The 20,389-nt window shown below is 31.2% G+C and overlaps 2 protein-coding genes across 10 annotated transcripts; one reads left to right on the forward strand and one right to left on the reverse strand.

Moving 5' to 3' along the window:
* Positions 1-284: 284 nt before the first annotated feature.
* LOC124951043 (cAMP-dependent protein kinase inhibitor beta-like) lies at positions 285-13,561 on the reverse strand. 4 transcript variants are annotated; one of them, XM_047498771.1, is made up of 5 exons: positions 9,169-9,413; positions 6,235-6,270; positions 5,808-5,931; positions 3,826-4,026; positions 285-3,731 (listed from the first exon to the last, which is right to left on the reverse strand). In XM_047498771.1, exons 1-5 carry the CDS (start codon positions 9,169-9,171, stop codon positions 3,664-3,666), a joined length of 432 nt encoding a protein of 143 aa, XP_047354727.1. In that variant the 5' UTR covers positions 9,172-9,413; the 3' UTR covers positions 285-3,663. The 4 variants fall into 4 exon arrangements, with proteins under 4 accessions (XP_047354727.1, XP_047354726.1, XP_047354724.1 ...); XM_047498770.1 differs by lacking the exons at positions 6,235-6,270; positions 9,169-9,413 and adding an exon at positions 13,409-13,561; XM_047498768.1 differs by lacking the exons at positions 6,235-6,270; positions 9,169-9,413 and adding an exon at positions 9,420-9,573.
* LOC124951039 (nose resistant to fluoxetine protein 6-like) lies at positions 7,932-19,709 on the forward strand. Of its 6 annotated transcripts, XM_047498758.1 has the most exons (13): positions 13,594-13,730; positions 14,206-14,470; positions 15,793-16,321; positions 16,787-17,007; positions 17,151-17,359; positions 17,463-17,718; positions 17,932-18,092; positions 18,168-18,336; positions 18,433-18,626; positions 18,704-18,833; positions 18,909-19,101; positions 19,176-19,321; positions 19,466-19,707. In XM_047498758.1, coding segments are annotated over exons 3-13 (1,827 nt in total). In that variant the 5' UTR covers positions 13,594-13,730; positions 14,206-14,470; positions 15,793-16,320; the 3' UTR covers positions 19,613-19,707. The 6 variants fall into 6 exon arrangements, with proteins under 6 accessions (XP_047354709.1, XP_047354712.1, XP_047354711.1 ...); XM_047498753.1 differs by lacking the exon at positions 14,206-14,470 and having other exon boundaries at positions 7,932-13,730; positions 16,166-16,321; positions 19,466-19,709; XM_047498756.1 differs by lacking the exons at positions 13,594-13,730; positions 14,206-14,470 and adding an exon at positions 7,934-13,149 and having other exon boundaries at positions 16,166-16,321; positions 19,466-19,708.
* The last annotated feature ends 680 nt before the right edge of the window (positions 19,710-20,389 follow it).

Below are 20,389 nucleotides of genomic sequence, written 5' to 3' on the forward strand. Positions count from 1 at the left end.
AAGAACGCGGTAGAATATAGACTAGGAGATTTGCTTGATAGCGCAGAACGTCTATAGAATGTATTGTTTCTATCCAACATACAATCTCGCGATAAGTCGTCTACTATGCATAGAGAAATGACAGATGTTCTCCTCGAATGTATATAAGCATCGCACGACATACAACTTCGTACACTAGCGATATCCAAACTTAATTACAAAACTACGTCTTTATCTTTGACAGGAGGTCTTGTTGTGGAAGAAACCGTGAAAGAAAAATGAGGGGAAAAGTAATCTAACAAACGTACAAGAGTAGAATATGTATTTGTGGTATATTTTTAAATAATTATTCGCGATCATGTATTTGAGTGTGTGTGTATTTTATCGACATTATCGATCTCTCTCTCTCTCTCTCTCTCTCTCACTCACTTATCATTAAATGTCCGAAAAAAAACAAAATAGAGTTACAATTTACAGTGACTCTTCATTTTCAAATAACGATAACGAGCGAATGTCTTATAAGCTCGTCAAACGACTTATACTGACATAATATAGCAAGTGTATTTATTTTCAGAAATGCTTAATGATCACGTAAGATACGTCATGCGCATATCAAAGTTGGATACATCCATCATCCTCTTGATGATAGCGCGAATGAACGTTGTTGCGGCTTTCGTTCTCGTATTAGGGGTGTCGACGATCTGATAAGAATCCACCCTAACGGCATAACCAGTATTGTGCGCGCATTTATATATCTAGAATATCTATACATATACCGGTTGATGAAAAGAGCAACGCGTAAACGCAAACACCTTACTGACAAGCTGTGCAAACAAAATTTTTCCATCGTCATAGGGTCGCAGCTGCATTGGCTTCCAAGTAAAAGCACGACTCGCTTACACATACATCTCATACATAGTTGCAATACATATGTATTTATGTACTACGTTAACAACACATGCATATTAATGTATATGTAAAGATGCACAAACATATATAGAAATATACGTAAATCTCTTTGTGCGAGCTTGCACCTTGTTCGTTCGCTTAACAATCTATAAACCATCTTTAATGATTACTATCTATATAGTTTTACAAACCTTCGTTATCCTTCTTCTCGTATCCCATAGAAACCGATATAAAGTATGTTGTATCACGGATTTAATGGACCTTTGAAGAAAAACAATATAGGACTTTATTCTTTTTTCTTCTACCCCCCTCCCCTCATCTCCAACCCCCACCCCTCTTAATACCCTTACGATACGAATGAATCAGATCTTGTATATTACATCTTGATACATATATCTTACATACATAAACATGCTTTCATCGAACGCGCTTTTCTCTTTGCGAGATGAGATTCCTTAAAATTCTTCAATAATTAATAAACGCACACATTCGCGCAAAGGCTAGTTCGTACGATCTTCGATGACTCATCTATATACTTTTACGATGTGTATATCGATCGTCTTTACTAGTAACTGTTTCGTCATATACTGAACTTTTTTCGTACTAAAAGTAAATAATCTCGTCGTTATTCGTATATGTACATATTTGTTACGGGGAAAAAAAAACTTTGTTAAATTGAAAATTGACATTAAATCGTGATTAATGCGGGCCCACAAATAAACACATGTGATATACGCATATAAGGACAGGTCAACTTAATTTGTTTACATTCGTTATGTGTATATATTGTACTTACATATGCATATATGTATGTACGTATGTAGTACACACCAATATAAACACGTTCATTTAATTTCAATGTCGAAGAAAATATCAATGCTCATTATCCATCAAGGAGCGAAGAGAGTCACACGTATTCCTTCTGAATAACAATTCCTTATCGTCAAAGATTCGAAAATCTTTTTAAATGCATTCGCACGAAATCATTACATTAATTAAAAATCGTTACACTTTATCAATATTATAGAGGTTTTATACATACTATTTTATTTTTCAAATGTTAAACTCGCATTACTTTATTATATGACGATTACTTTATATTACTATCGAATTTCGAGTTTTACAATTATCTTATCATTAATACTATAGTCATTTTATTCCAATCATTATAATAATCTTTACCAATTTGATCTTTCAAATAAAAAAATAAAAAAAAGATGGAAACGACAGTGTAAATCTAATAAATACTTGTGTACTTTTAAAATAATGATTATTTATGAAATTTATAATTATCGTTTTTTTTTCCTTTTTTTCTTTTTTTTTTTTCAGAAATACGAAAACGCGATAACGATTGCGATCGAAAGAACGATCACGTGAAAATTATTGCATATAAAGACTTATCTATAAATTACAACGATACCTAACAATAAGTTTTACAATCCAAAAATATTTCTTCCTCGCGTAAAGACTATAGAGATTACATTCGTGTGTATACATATACATACGATAAAATGTAAGTGGAACAGTAGATCATAGGAATATTCGGTCACTTTGTAAAACTAAATAATCGTTCGCTTCCGTAACTACTTATTACTGCATCTACTTCCGTTCATACTAATTAAAATTTGAAAAAAATGATCGAATATTTCTCTGATCTATCGTATGTACAATTATGTAATACTAAAGGACACATGCGTGCTATCCATGAAATATCTTATCATCCTTTTAATCGTTTTCGCAATAACTCACAAACAAAGGGCATCTATCCGAACAGACAGGACACTCTTTTTATACAAAAAAAGAGATGACGTATTTACACGAAGAATGTGTGTATGTATACATATATGTATATACACACACACCATAAGAGTTTCGTCCGTAAAAACTTGAAATATCATCTATTATAAAACCTCCCTCTTTTCTCTCTATTTATATATTAGTCAAAATACTGTAAGAATTGCTTGTTGCGAATTATAAATAACGTATACAACGATAATAAGATAACGTGTTATACCAATAAGTGCGCGATTAAAATCGTTTGTCGTCATAAATAATTTACATCACCAATATCTAACGAAAAATGATATTATTGCCGATAGCGATCTAATCGAGTTCTACTTCCAGTTTTAATGAAATAGATCGAAAGAAAATATTCGAGTCCTTACGTAAAAGAATTTAACAACAACGTAAGTACAAAGATAAAAATGTAATGTATTAATTAATCGTAAAAATAAAGAATTAACTCAAAAGAAAAAAGAAAAGAAAGAAAGAAAAAAAAAAAAAAACAAATAGAGTTTATCGCAGTATTATACTATCTCGTTATACGTTCGTATTAGCTTCTTAATGCTTAATCGTTATTTCACAAAAGAAAAATCGTTTATAGAAATATTATTATACGCGTGTCGTAGAGCACCATTGCGATTTGTAAATTCGATTAGACAACGAACGAAAACAGAAATGAACGAAACTACATAGATAAGTGTGTTAAATAAAGATAGCAATAGTTGGACGGACCATTGCTATTCGAAAGAAAGAGAGATCAAAGAAAAGATTTCGATCCTTTCAACTTTAAAGAGCACGGAAGGCGTCTTATTAATATTTGTATATATATCTCCATGCGTACTATCGCACTGTGTGTGTGTGTGTGTGTGTGTGTGTATCTGTTATTAGAACGAGCATGATTATATATCGTTCCTTCAATATAAATTTGTATTAGACAGGCTTGCCACCTGAGCAGAACAAGATTTGATCGAATAAATAAGAGTAACGTGTCTGTCAACCAACATGTTGTTTCGACATACTCGGCTGATTTGATTCACGTCCAGCAACGTTCATGCTACGATCTGAAAGTATGTAAAAAAAAACATCGATCATTGATCAAATAATTTTAATCGAATGATATCGAATAAATTCAATGACAAAGAGAAAAATTCGAACCTGCTTCGGTAGATAACTCTCCGAAACGATCTGGTAGATCGGAGATACCGGTCGCAGCATGTCTTCCATGAATATCTGGTAAAGCGTTCCTTCTTCCTGTTCGTCCTGTCGATAGGAACGCCTTTGCACCGTTTTCGTCGTCTTTGCTGCCCCCGGCTGTACTCTCCGAATCCGATCGTCTCGGCGACAACATCTTTAAAACTGAAAACGATCCTTTTTCCGTTATCTCACCTTCTCTCTCTCTCTCTCTCTCTCTCTCTCTCCCCCCCTCTCTAACATCCGGATTAATTAATTATACGTGTATATGTACGATATAAATGTTCGTTAAAACACAATGTCATTTTTCTTTTTTTTTTACATTATTATCGCAATAAAAGAGAAAAGAAGCAAAAGGGAATATATGCAAACTAAAATGACTATTGCGATCATCGTTTAACAAACAAAGATAGTCCATTGATCATTTTATTATTTTCTATCAGGAAACATTTTTTTTTACAGACGCAAGATATTTAAGTATATTATTTTTATACATGATAAAAAATACATGAATATATTTTTTGGATTTTCCATTTTATTTAATAATACTATTCCATTATTATATAATATCTTTCTATAATTCCTTAGTTTTTTTGTCATACATATAAAAAGAAAAAAAGAAAAAACAAAGTATCATCGTATAAAGTAAATATTAACATATATTGTAAATATAGTTAATTGTAAGAGACAACTAAATTTTTTTATCATCGTAAAATATTAAGTGCGTAATGCATCTCATAATTCATGTAAATATCTAACTTGTAAATTTACACGAATGAAAATTCCTCTTGAGTAATCAATGAACGTAATGTTAAATTTTCAATATGCATATATCAATACGATATTATTTTTACAATGATATATACATTTGTACGATAAAAGTCGAGGAATAATTCTAAATAGATGATATATGAAAAAGGAAATTCAAAAAAATCTATTGAAAGTTTGCAGGTGAAATGATACTCCTCCCTTCCAAACTTTTTATACTACTGTTTCTGACTGTACTTTCGATCGAAGAATCGATAAACGTATATATATATATACACACACATATATATATATATATATGTATATATATATATATATATACTTACGCCATATATTACAATGTTTCGGAAGATGATAACGTTTCACGATGGTTTCGACGACGCACGGTCACGTAAAAGTCACGATTATTATAGATCGATTTAATAGATCTTTCAAACGAATTATATTACAATTTATACTCACTTTCATAATTTTATAAATAGAAACGATCGCACTGAAATCTACGACTTTACAATTGATATTATTATCAATAAAACGATGTATATGACTATAGATTCAGAGGGCTACTAAACTAAATTTTTAATTTATCGCATGATATCCGATCGCGCGTCTGGCAACGTTTATCTTTTCGGGATACCTTTATCTTAACTTAGATTTATATTGAGAGATGAACGTGTATATATATATATATATATATATATATATGTACGTGTATATATCTTATTATATATATATATATCTTTGAAGAGATATACAAGTACATATAGTAGATCTATAAGCAGCAATGTATGATAGAAATAAAATAAGGTCGGTATAAATGTGTAGCTATCTTATGTTACTTGATATTTCTTAGACGCGCGCATTTGTCATAATTTCTATAAAAAAAAGAAGAAAAGGGATTTCTTTACATACGTATCAAATCAATAAGAAGAACGTTCAGAATGATTCTATTAGGTATAGAAGGAGAATGAAAAAAAGAAAAATAATGCAATTTTTCGACTCGACTTAATTCTCTTCTTAAATTTTTTACGGGGTATAATGAAATTGATATCTTAAAAAATTAAAAATAAATAAAAAAGATATTTACTCATTTTTTAAAATGTTAAAATAATTAAATCTCGATTAAAAATTTTTTTTGATATTAGAAAAAGAAAAGAAAAAAGAAATTATGGAAATACCTTTGACACGAATGAGGCGTTTTCTTCGATATCCTTTAAATCTCGAGCAACCGGATATAGCAAGGCGATCATCCCCCGTCGTTGAGGTAGTCTCATCATTTTGCGAAGTTCGTCGCAGCTTCACCTGTCCAAGATATTTTTCATATTATTACGTGAAATATTTTTTATATGAAATAATAATTTCTATTTGATGAGCAACACAATATCATGAATTGAACTATTAGAAATAAAAAGAAAGAAAATATAATCGATAATGAAAGTTCCTCATTGAAAGGATAATAAAGAATTTCAGTTTACGTTTAAGGATTAGAGAAAAAAAGAAGAGAAAAAATATCGTTCGCTCGCATAATTCGAAATAAATTCTTGAAGATACATATGTTTCCAATGTTAGAACTTTTAGAACTACGATAAGAGAAAATACAATTACGAATAGCGTGAGGATTGAACGTCTGCATTGCCAAAGCTGTTCGGATTTTCAAGTTGAATAGTTGATAATCTTTTCAAGTTGATAATGAAAAGAAACGTGTAAATAGAATTGCTATATTTCTATCCTATCGCAAATGAAAGTTTCCACTTTGAAAGTATTATATATTACGTTTATACACGCTTTAGTCAAAGAGATCGATATAAACAGAAAATATATATATCAGTCTGGTATGTATATATATATATATATATATTTTTTTTTTCATATCTCGTTTCCGTCAACATTATAACGGTACCAAGCGTAAAATGATGAAAAAGAATCAAGTTCTTCGTTCATAGATAGAATAAAAGCGGTAATATATAGATAACTTCGTTGTCGGCGATTAGTCTCTTCGTAATGACACTGATACATACATATATTTTTTATTACGAAGAAAGAAAATAAAAGTACTATATTTCGCTTTAAGAGGGAAAGAAAAAGAACAAAATCTAAGTATTGTGATTTTATCGTTTAATGGACATACGCGTACTAAAGAGAAAACGTTTTTATCTTTATTCTTTGTCATGAAATAATCGTAACAATCTCTTATTATTTTTGGCTATTATTATTATTGCCATGAAAGAAAATAGTAATGTTCTATTTTAAGAGAGAGAGAGAGAGAGAGAGAGAGAGAGAGAGAGAGAAAATAAAGAAACAACAAAAAGAGAGAAAAGAAAAGAAAAAACGTATGTGGATTTTATCATTCAATATACACACACGCACACACACACACATATACATACACACATACACGTGTAACTAATTAAGAAGAAACATTTCTATCTTCATTCTTTGCCATTAAATAATCTCAATAATCTCTCGTTATTTTCAGCTGCAATAATTGCAGTTATCTAGTTATCTTATCGACTATAATTACGGTATAATCATTAATACCAAGGCGATTTGGAAATCGTCTCGTTGTTCCATTGAAAAATCGTTTCATTTTACGATTGTGACATATACACAAATGAAAAAGGGGAAAATTAACGTGTGACAAACAGTGTCGAATAAAAATACATCAGAGTTCTTCGTCTTTTTTTCCTATTTTCTTTTCTTTTTTTCTTTTCACGAAAAGGTATAGATAAAGTCTCTCTCATAACCTAGTTTTTTTTAGCACTGTAGAGAAAACAAATGGAAGTTAAATATATAATACCATTTGTATGTGAACATTACGCGATGAATACAAATGTGTGCCTATAAATTATTATACACACATATTGTGAATGTGTAATACGCGTAATATACATACATACATAACTCTCATTCGTTGATATATATATATATTAACGAAATTATCATATATGTAAAAAATATTTAAATATCAGGCGTACATAAATAGTTCGACTGGCGTGTGTGCATATGTATGTATAAGTATACAAATGCATATTTTAAGGAAAGATAAGAATGATTTAGTTCGAGTAAAAACAGTTATATAATAATACGGAATAAAGATAAGAAACAACAGAAAATCTTAATGCATAACTTGTTGAATGACGAATAATCAGTTAGATCATTCTTTTCTAATTCCGTAATTTCGTTTTTTCTTTTTTTTTTTTTTTTTTTTTTTTAAGACGAAGAAAGACAGAGAAAAAAAGGGAGAGAGAGAGAGAGAGAGAGAAAGAGAGAGAAAGAAAGGGAAATGAAATATAAAGAAAATTTTACTCGTATGGAATGTATTCCTTACGCTTTACGCACGTGCACTCTTTGACAGAAGCCAAGGAATTTGTTTGTTTAGATCGTACCGAACTTTGCGTCGTTCTTCTCTCGACGCCAACGACGACAACGACGATGACGACGACGACAACGACAACGACGACAATGACGACGACGACGACAACTACACGCGACGATCCCTCCTACTATTTCTTTATTTTCTTTCCTTTTTCGATAATCTTGTAGCGTTGTCAATACAATTAACGAACGGTGACGATATAATATATAAATAAATAAATAAATAAATAATTAAATAAATATATATATGTATATATAAAGATAGATAAGAAAAAAATTGAAAAGCGTTCAATAAATTTCGAAATGATAACACACGAATGTTAAAGGATAAAATATAGGTTAGGAAAGCGAACGGTACGTAAGAGAGAAAAATAAAAAGGGATATTTTATAAAAATGAAATAAGATTGAGATAAATCGAACGAAGTGAACATCGGAGTCGATTAAATTTCGATAATAAATCGTTAACGATGTATGAAGAGAGGTGAAAGAAAGAAGGAGAAAAAAGATTGCGTAGAAGAGAAAAAAAATAAAAAAGAAAGAAAGATGTCCGATAATATATGTAAGAGGCAAAAAGACGAGAGAGAGAGAGAGAGAGAGAGAGAAAGAAAGTTGAGTGAGCAAGCGAGCAAACAAAAAGGCAATCGATTGGACGATATCACGTGTGCAACTGTATGGCACAATTGATTTTACATGGCTGATCTATTTGAAATATAGAATTCATTTAAATTTCCTAACTTGTTATAAATATAGAAAGGAGAAATAGAACGGTTAATCGCGACGATGATAAGCGTGAGAAAGAAATACGCGTTCTGTTAAGTGCGTGGCTTGCGTATGACGCGCGACTCGTGACGCGGCTCGTGACGCGTTCTATCGTACATATGTAAGTACATCGTCGTCTTTGTCGTCGCTTTATCGTCGTCGTCGTGCACGCGAAAGCATTGACAGGATACAGGAGCTCGCGCGTGCGCTTCTACACGCATACACGCGTGGAAATAAAATGCACGGATAGAAGTATGTTTATATATATATATATATATACATATACATATATATATATATATATATATAAAATATATATATATATGTGTGTATGTAGAAATGAGAGACAGGAGACTGATAAAGTGAGATGGACACGCGCACGTATGTATGTACGTAACACTCACCATCGGATCAGCTCAATGTTTCTCTCTCTCTCTCTCTCTCTCTCTCTCTCTCTACACTCTATGCGTGCGATTGACGTCTCGTGCACGCGCCACGTACCTATGCGTATCAAGGAAGAGAAAGAGAAAGAGAGAGAAAGAGAGAGAGAGAGAAAGAGAGAGAATGAGAGAGAGAGAGTGAAAGAGAAATACGGAGCAGAACAGTTTTCAGAGCGAAACGCGTCCAGAGTGCTTGAGATCGAGCGAATCACTACCGTAGAGTATGGAGAATTTCCACTTCGTGTTCCGTTTATATTCGAGGTCGAATCGATATCCAAAGGCAATGTGCTCTTACTACGAATAATGTCACCGGTACGAGACAATGCGATCATGCGTCGACTTCCAAATTTTTCTACCTGCTTTCTCTCCCTCGAAAAGAAAAAAAAAAGTATCTAGAAAATGAAGAGAGAGAGAGAGAGAGAGAGAGAGAGAGAAAAGGATGGAAAGAAAAAAGCGGTTAAAAGAGTAATCCATAAAACATTTACTTTTTGATCTTAAAGCTAACGCGCAAGATACATTAAACGCGTTCGTAAAATAGAATGAAACACGTAATCTGCGTATTCACCAATCACTAATCACGATTCGGGGTTGGAAGTGATCAACGAATGACGGGAACCAATCCAACGAGTTAAATCCAATCGCGTTAGTTTTTCTTTGATTACCATTGGCGGACTGTGCTTCGTCGTATCCGAATCTTTCCGACCGTCCCCGAACTACGTAACCTTTATAAAGCCCTCGTCTTAACGCGTTCGTGTATGGCATAGGTTATAAATGTCTCGGTGGATAAAAGACTTGGTACGATCTCCTACGACGAATTTGGAACGAACGATAAATTAAATGAGCCTCTCAAGTGACTGGTGTACTGTTCATAATAATAACATCATACAACGATTGTATTTAATTAGGAACCAATGATATTTCATTAGGACGATGAAGCTTCTACCGAAAACAAATATTTAACGATCGAAATGGAATACCCACGGAAATGAGTCATTAGTAACCGAAATCACATATTGTTAAGATAACATTGACATTATTGCTTCGAACTATTCGCTTTACTTATCGAAAACGTTGTCGGCAAAAATGAAGGAATTACGTCTTTCCTCGAGAAAAAAAAGAAAAGAACTATAATAAACATCTTGCTGCTGGTGGCTATCGATGTATAATCGATTCTCGAAAATTCCTCGATAGTCTCTGTCCGTATTCGGACAGAATAATGTTATGCATAATATCGTCGTTTGAAATTATGATAACTTTGGTTACTAAACCCACACATATGTATTAAATAAATACGAATAACTACGACGAGAAAATTCAACACGCACGCGTCCCATTTATTCGCGATCAAATACATTCTACGTTTAATTAAAATAAGCAACATGCCTTGTATAACGTTACGAGACCAGAAGGCCTTCTTCATCTTGCATACATTGTTGCATCGTACGATTTGCCAATGAATTATTTTCACTTCGTTCACTTCGTTCCGATAGTATATAATTGAAACTATATCATTAATTATGTCAGCGAATATTTCGACGAACATACGTCTTAGAAATTGATACTTTCTTTTCGAAATATTTTTAAAACAAAATATTATCAGACGCCATGTTCATTTTTCAAAGAATAACTCTACCATACATAGGTACATTTATATAGATACTCATATAATCTTACGTCGAACAGATAGCCCTAAGAAAAAGTATTCTTTCTTACAAGATATATGTATATATATATTTATTCGTTTATTTATTTATTTGTTTTAACTCAAGATCGATATGAAAGAATTTAAAAAATATCATTAAACACGCGAGCATGGTGGATCTGAAGTATAAACATCGATACGTTCCACGAGTTATTTTGAAAAATAAGCACCTTTATTTTAGTTACGTGCATACATCGTAATATTCAAGTATTTTTGAATTACGTCAACATGTTTACTACGTATAAATACTCTTTCTAGTTAAACGAAAAATCTACGCCTTGATTTATGAGTTTCTCTGTTTTTGTCTTTTTTCTTCTTTTTTCTTCTTTTTCTGTGTGTTTTTTTTTTTTTCTTTTTCTTTTTTCTTTAACGAACCATGAATCTTCCTTGAATGGAATAGTAAATATCTAATATAAATGTTTCATTTGCTTTAGATCAACATCACGAAGGATCTTACATTGAAATCAACGTCAAGTAGTTTAGAGAATGGCGTATTGAACGGGTGTATTAATTAACGATTAATTAGGAGTTAAATGAAATAGGGAAATGGTTACTGGGAAAGATCAAGGACTTTGTTAAGAAAAAAGATTCAAAGTTAAAGACGAAAATGTTTTGATAAAAAATTTTTTTCTTTTTTTTATTTCTAACGAATGAATAGATACCAAACGAATGTAATATTAAGTAGTATTACAAAGAATATTTCGCAAGTAAACTATCGCGACATATTCGAGTGCCTTCGATGAAGAATGCGGGTACGGCGAGAAGCTCAATGTTTCGCGTATTGCAATTTGTTCGTTCTCTTACAATGAAAGTGACCTGAAGTAATTTGAAATGCCTCTCCCAGTTGTTTTTTTTTTATAAAGCAAATAATTATCTTTGTCGATGCACCGATTAATGACAATCAATCGATCGTTATCATTTTCGTACTCTATTTGATTATTATTATACATTTGCACGATTTGATTTAATCGTCAATTTTAAATTTATATTATATATACAGTTTATGCTAATAATTATCCATTTAATCTTTCCAATAACTATGTCATCAATATTAATTAGCACGATTGGAACCGGATATAAATTCGTATTACTTTCGTGGAACCGGATATAAATTCGTATTGGCTTCATTATGCAACATCTTTAAATTAAAATCGTACACTTTTATTTCCGCATTATATATCTCATAACAAACGTGCTTCGAATACTTTGTTGAAATTTGTTTTGAAAATTCATATGAAGGAGAAAAAAAAAAAAAGAAAAAAAAAAATACAGTTGCGTCCCTTTTTTTTTTTTTATTTAGTTCAAGGAGTTGATCCAGGAACGAAAATGAAAGAAATCGTAATTAATATTACAATAAATTATAGTCCTTTTTTAGGAACAATAATAGAAAAAGTATATTTCAAGGCTAATATTAGCAGATTCATATCAGTGCGTTACATCACATGTATCTTACTTCATTAAAACGTAATATGAATAACAATAGTTTATATCGATTGTGTGACGAAATATATCTATTTTTTAATATAATCCAAACGGAGAAAACTCGAAATAGAGGATAACGCTTTAGTAAAGTATTAACTTTATGCATATGGATTTGATTTGTGATATGTTATAAAAAACGTCGATGAAAAATTCGACATCGATTTGTCAATCTTTCTAAATCCCTTTTCTTTCTCTCTCTTTCTTTCGGATGCATAATTCTAGGTATGAACGTATTACGAAAGTGATCATAACTTTTACTTTCGTAACATTTTTCTTTTTCTTTTCGAGTATTCCATATTAAGTTTGAAAACGTCACATATTCGAACTTTAGTGATAACCAAGGACGTAATTAGCGAGTACACGAGACGTGATTGTAGGTAAATACCAAGATAGTGTATTAAAATAAGAATATTTTGCGGAACTAGATGGTAATAAGTCATGAAACCGACACAGAGAGAGAGAGAGAGAGAGAAAGAGAGGAAAGAAAATTTTGTTCGTAAAATTGTTTAACTTTTTAAGATATCATTATGATGCACGATGTTAACGTATTTCACATATAAATGTTTCCCGTTGTCGTCGTTGTTCAGTTTAAATAAAGTCAGTCGCACGCGTACCGAATATTTTCCCTTATGTATCGCGGGTGCGTATCGCGTTTCCGTTATAAAAAGAGTGGGGCATCTACCCCTCTTCTTCTCGATGTTCTAAGTCGATGTCGACGAGAACAGAGTCTCGAAGGATCGAAACGACCATCCATTCGTCGAGTAAGTCTTCGAACAGTCGTTCGTATCGGTTCGTTTCTTCGTTCGGATATCTTTTTACCAACGATCGATCGATCGATCGATCAATCTATCATTTTTTATCCCGATCGATCAACCCTTTAACAGTTATTGATCTCTCACAATCTCTCGATGAGAAAAGTTCTCTCGTCGAATTTATCACGAGCGACGAGTGCATACAAGAAAGAAAATCCAATATATTCACGATAACGATAAATAGGATATAGAGAAGAAAAAACCTTACCAAACGTAACAGATATCTTTTCAACGAATGAAAATGAGTACCATGATCCATCGTCATTTATCACGTTTCTTCTTTCTACTTTCCTTGATTCGATTTTCGAACGCTGGAAAACCCGTCGATATTCTTTCTACCAGTGGTGGCTTCAGCGTCTTTAAGGAAGACGAGATTCTTCGAATTTTTTCACCTAACAAGACGGACCCCTCAGATAATTTCACTATTATCGATTTCATCGGTATCTTGGAAAATCACACTGCGGATGGATTGGACAAGGTTGTCTGGAAGTTAATTAATTCCGAAACAATTTTTACCAATCCGTATTACGGTGAGTTAACGCACTTTGATGATAATAAAAAAAAGATGATTTGCAGTGAACGTGCAGTCGGTACTTCGTTCTTTTATTCTTTTATTTTATAACTTAAAAGATCTTTTTTTTTTTTTGTTCATGATAAACGAGCTAATATTTCAACGTTCGTTAGTATTTTTTTTTTTTTTGCATTTATTGGTTTACCGCAAAATTTTGTGCCATACCGTGGTCATAAATAAGTAAGAAATGACCCATAACGAGATACATAAAAACTCTGTTCTTCGTTGAGGCGATCTATTTCCTTGTTGATTGAACGCGCAAATAAAAAAAAAATAAAAAATAGAAAAATAAAAAGATAAAAAAAGGTAATAGCAATTTTACAATAGACATAACGACGAAAAGTGTCATGCTTGTATATTTTATAAAAAGCGAAAGTCCTTCGTAAGCCATTCATTCTTTGTACACGTTAAATGCCTTTCACATCAATCGGTAGGTGTGTATGCAATGAAGACATTACAAGGATCAGGAAAAAATGATCGACCTCAGAAATAGAGAGAGAGAGAGAGAGAGAGAGAGAGATTAATTTGCATATTGAAAGGATTATCGGTTATAATATATATAGTAAAAACGGATGTTCGATTGGAAATAAATTGTATGGAGGAGGATAGAAGATATTGAAAAAAAATCTCGGAAAGATAAAAATTAAAAACACCATTACATGGACGATGATGAATAAAAAAAGGAAAAACGAGCAACGCGTAAGATATCAAACGATTAAAAATACAACCTTTTCCTATTCACTATTAAACTTTGATTCATAAACATTTTCCATTTATGTCAACGAGTTCATTGGCTTTCTCTCAGGTACTTGAAATTATTACAACTCGCAAAGAAAGAGGAAGGTTGAGAATAAAAATAAATACAAAATGAATTGTTAGTTATTAATCAAATAAATCGTATCTACATAAAATAATATAAATATGCATATGGTTATTGAAACTATACGATCGACGATCTCGAAATTGTCATTGTATAAAAAATGGAAATCTATTCGTATTATCGATTAACCAATAATTAAATAAACACAATCGCGATTCATAAATAGAACGTCACGATCATTGCATTACATCCTGTGATCTAGCTTAAAATTGACGAAACTTTGTATTAGATTTTCACGACTTCATTGACCGGTGTAATGCAACGTACTACTGAAGAAATAATACCAACTCTAGACGGTCTGTCGATTGAATTGCGAAACTCTAACGGCAAACAGTTTCCAATTTATTAGCACTTACGATTAGTACCTTATGACTAGAATCTCAACGATTTGAGGACGCGAATGGAAAAATGAATAAATACATTCTTGGGCAACATCGTCATTATGTAAACTTTGATTTTTCAGTAAATAAGAAATCCGCAAACAATAATTTCTTAAAGCTTTTCGATTATCCAATTAGTTTCTTTCAAACACATTAATTTTATCTTCGTAAAGAATTATATCAATATTTAAATAAAACGAAAATGTATGGATTTTGATAAGATTGTTGTATTAGATTGATATAACAAATGATCCTTCTGACATAATATATGATGTAGGATAGGATAAATTTTGAATTTATTCTCTTGAATCTTTAGATCGCAAGAATAGATACAGGCGTACGAGCTAATCGCGTTGCAGCTTTTAGGCGTAATTAATTTTTGACTTGAGAAGAACATTTACAAATTTCCTCTTCTCTGTAGTTGTCGTTGCTTTGTATAAGATCAATGCGTGTCAATCAAATAGAGATCGATACTTATGATATATCCGGTTCTAATCAATCATTAGATCGATAGATTGTTGTAAGGTTACATCAAAGATCACGTCACGACAATGATAAAAAAGGAAACTAGGACAATCGACTGTTTTATCCATAAATCAATTTATACGAGTCCTTGATAGGAAAAATTATCGGTTTTGTAATTTAGAATCAAGTTCGATATTGAAAACATATATATATATATATATATATATATATATATATATATTATAACTGAATTATATTAACATATATACACAAATTATATAATAATAATAATATAGATTTAAATGATATGAGAGATATATTTACAATGGATCAACCCTGGACTACTTACATCACAATGAATTCGAAGGGAGAATGGGACGATCGAAAGGGAAAAGAAATCAATGATTCATGTTACGTAAAACTTTTTATTAGCAAAAAAAGAAACCAAAGCCGTGATGTTAATTCGTAACATATTTAAATTTATATATACCTATATACATATATATATATATATATATACTGTATATGTATATTTATAGTTCTCATTAATTTTTGTAAAGAATGTTTGCTAGAAAAACATTGAGTATCCGTGAGATAATTTGAAAATTATTTTTAATTAATAAAAAGAGAGAAAGAGAAAAGAAAGAAAGTAAATATTTATCTTTTCAGATACCTTCACCAAGGAAATCAATCTGGAAGCTAGTAGATTGTTAAAAATTGTACCTGCATATGATCCTGGTGCAGGTAGTGTTAGTACAGAATGCAAAAGGGATGCTGAAAAATTCCATCGGGAGCTCAATAAATTCACTTTGTGGGCTTTGAAAAGTAAGCGTTATTATTTGTCATACATGCATTGCATAAAAAAGAAAAAAAATTACGACACATTATTATTCTTAACACATTAGAGAAATTTAGAATGAAATAATTTAGCGTAGATGTCGAACTAAAAATATTCGAAATTCAGCAACATTTCGTTCCTTGTTAATCTTTCACAATAAAGAATGGCCGATAGATTATATAAAGGTTTCTGTCAACGAATATCAAGATGCTTTCCTTTTTTGTATGCGCCGTTGTACTTGTACGCGTAACAATACGAAAACCAGCGTTGCTTTCGTTATTTTTTCTTCGCAGATTTCTCTTGTTGTCACCTATCGATCGTAAACCTTTCGTTTTTTATCACGATCTCCAAAGTTTTACCAATTCGAAATACTTTCCCCAAATGAGAATGTATAAGTAAAAAGTACGCATGTGATTTATGTCATTAGAAATGATTAATTATTCTTTTCTCAGTGTATGATGCAACGGCTAAGATACCTTCTGGTCTTTTAAATGGTAATGTGAATCAACTCGGTGATTTCGATGAATGTATCGAAACCGTGGGAAACGATGGTATTCAGGGACAATATTGTTTGGCTTATTTGCAATTGGACATTGATGAATCTCGACCTGATTTGAAGCATCTTCATCGTCTTCTTCATTCTCATTATATCATCAGAAGCAACGTAACAGATGTAAGTACGTACGTACGCTATGAATGAATATACGTATATCTAAAGAAAAGAACCTATTTCATATGATTGTCAAAATACGATCATTGAGATGAAATATCGATATTAATTTATATTCATTTAATTTATACTTTGTATCTATGTAGCCAGGGCATAGAGTACCACGTTTCAGTACAGTAAATTGGGCCGTTTGTACACCAGCATCTTGTTCCTTTCGTGACGTTGAGATCTCTCTTCGCGATACCCTATCCAAATACACATCTCAAAGTGGATTAAAGATTTCGGTTCGTGTCGATCGAGAGATGTGTCAAATGAAAAATAATCAGCCACTTCCAAGAGAAACCATTTTCGTGAGGTAGAAAATAAATGACATATATTATTGTCGTCATTCGGTTGAATTCAATTTCAATTTTGATATGATTAAATAATTTACTTATCGTTGTTTTATCACGTTACAGTATTTTCTTCGTTTCTGCGGCAGTATTAACTCTAATTGCTGCATATTACGATCATCGTAAATTGTCAACAAGCGAAATTCTTTTATCCTTTTCGCTGAAACGCAATTTTCAAAAACTTATCTCATTGGAAAGAATTGAAGGGGATATAACAATATTGCACGGAGTGCGAGCATTTAACGCTTTGATGTTATTATTAGCTCATAAAAGTATGGCACTATTCTACAATCCTTACACCAATAGAACGGGCATGAGCGAGGTAAACGTTAGAAAAATGCATACAAATGTATGTGTCTATATAGATAAGTATATGTACGTAACATCAATACATACATATATACAGACACACACACACACACCATATATATATATATATGGTGTAGAAGCGTACATGCAATTACGTCAGCGTTCGCGATTGAACGATTAAATTTTACATGATATTTATCAAGTACAACGTAAGTTATTGGTCCAGTATTTAGGTGAGCCATGGACGGTCGTAGGCAGAGCTGCCAGCCTTTACACCGACCCATTTATCATGCTCTCTGGCCTTCTTACCGCATATTCTTTTCTTGGAAGAATAAAAAAAACTGGCCATTTGGATATTAAAAATGAATATCTCTCGCGATTTTTGAGGTAACGAAAATCAACGAGATTTGTTTATAATTGAAATCATAAAGATCGAATGTTCACTCGCTGACCTTTTTTTAGACTGGTACCAACTTTAGGGGCATTGATATTATTTTGTACTTATATCTTGCCGTATCTGGGTTCCGGACCTCAATGGAATTTAGTTGTTATACAACACGCTAATATTTGTAAACAAACGTGGTGGAGAAATTTCTTATTTATTCATAATTATTTTGGATTTGAGAATATGGTAAGCGTTTAAAATAAATTGTGTAATCCTCTGTTCTTTAATAGTAGAGACAATTAAAACGCAGAGAATAAATTATTAATTGAATTAATTTCTTAGTGTTTGACGCATACGCATCACGTAGGTATAGATACTCAACTTTTTGCACTGTCTCCTCTATTGGTATTGCTCTTATACAAAAAACCAAAGATCGGTAGTATCATACTTTTTACTTTAGCTACATTTTCGACGATATTGAGATATTACGTTACATATTTTAAACGTCTTAATAATTATGTCTACTTTGGTATTTCGTGAGTATCTCTCATCGTATGGTTTATTTTGATATTAATTAATACTATGTACTACACACATTTATATTCTCTTGTAGAATAAAACAATTGTTTGATACGGCTAATATGTCGTATATTTTACCAACTCACAGATTGACCGTATATATTATTGGTATATTTGTTGGATACTTGCTACGATCTTTACCTAAAGAATATAAAATGAAAAAAGTAAGAATTATTAATGTTACGCGTGAAATATTGAACGTTATCATATATTTAATTTGTTTCTTTTAATCAACCTAGACTACCTATTACATAGGCTGGATTTTATGTACGGTAATGTTCTTTGGCTCCGTTTTTGGTCCAGCAAAAATGGGAACTATTGATTATATTTATAATCCAATGCATGCAGCCGCATATAATGCTTTTGCTCCTATCGGATGGTGCGCACTTTTTGCTTGGATAATAGTGGTACATCAAACAGGAAATACAAATGGCAAGTAATACAAACTTCATTTATCTTAGTCAAAGAAAAACGATGTTAATGTCGTATTAATCATTACGTTACAGGATGGTTAACCAGAATTTTAGCTTGGAGAGGATTTTTAATTACCACGAGACTCGGTTATGCGATTTATTTAACGCAATTCCCTGTATTTTTCTACAATGTCGGACAGACTCGTAGTGCCGAGTATTATGACTTTTTAAAATTGGTGGTACGTATAGCAAACATATGTATATATGACAAATAATATTATATTTTATTGATCATACGACTAAGTATCATAAAATAATAATGATTACTCACAAATAATCAATTTTTTTTTTCCTTTTTTTTTTCTTTTTTTTTTTTATTATAGTTTAATATCGTAGAAATGGTATGGATCCTTATCGCATCCGTTATTCTTACTCTACTCTTTGATACGCCCTTTCAAAATATCAAGAATCATTTACTGAAAAAACAAACGCTACGAGAACAAATATCAAAGCCATTGAAATTGGAATAATGTAGATATACCAAATGTATTTTATTTTTCTACCAAAATTATATTTAAGTATTGTAAATAGTCCCGACGAATTGTGTATATATATATATATATATGTATATATATATATATATATACATATATATATATATATATATATATATATATATATATATATATATGTATATATGTACATACATATACATACATATATATTTTCTGGTTACAGAAATTAAGTATAAATTTTGTTACTTGCCATCATATACAATGTATATGACAGTCAAGAAAAAGTATTTGTATTATAAATATATGTTATGAATATGCAATGTTATATAAATAATGTTATTATACTATTCTTTTCTACTCACTATCTTTTTATTATCTTATCTTTTCTGGTTATAATAAATGTTTTCATGTGACATATTATATAATTAATAGAAAATATTACAAATATGTATATGTATATATAAAATCCTAAACTTTCCAACACTCTCGATTTTAACTTTATATTATCGATATTATCGAGCAATGGCATTTAATTCCAAATAAATGCAATCTTCACAAGTTCGCTCGCTAGTTTTATATATATATATATATATATATATATATATATATATATATATATAAAATTTTGTTTTTTTAGTACTTACAAAATATTATAATACTTTATAAAACTATGTTCTGCAAGATATCAATCTACATTACTTACATAAAAACTTATTATCGTAGAGATAAAAATTTCATATTATACATATCATGATATTCCAAGCAATCTTAGAATGCGTATGCACGATGGTA

The sequence above is a fragment of the Vespa velutina genome, chromosome 8 (genome assembly GCF_912470025.1).
Source record: "Vespa velutina chromosome 8, iVesVel2.1, whole genome shotgun sequence".
Taxonomy (NCBI): domain Eukaryota; kingdom Metazoa; phylum Arthropoda; class Insecta; order Hymenoptera; family Vespidae; genus Vespa; species Vespa velutina.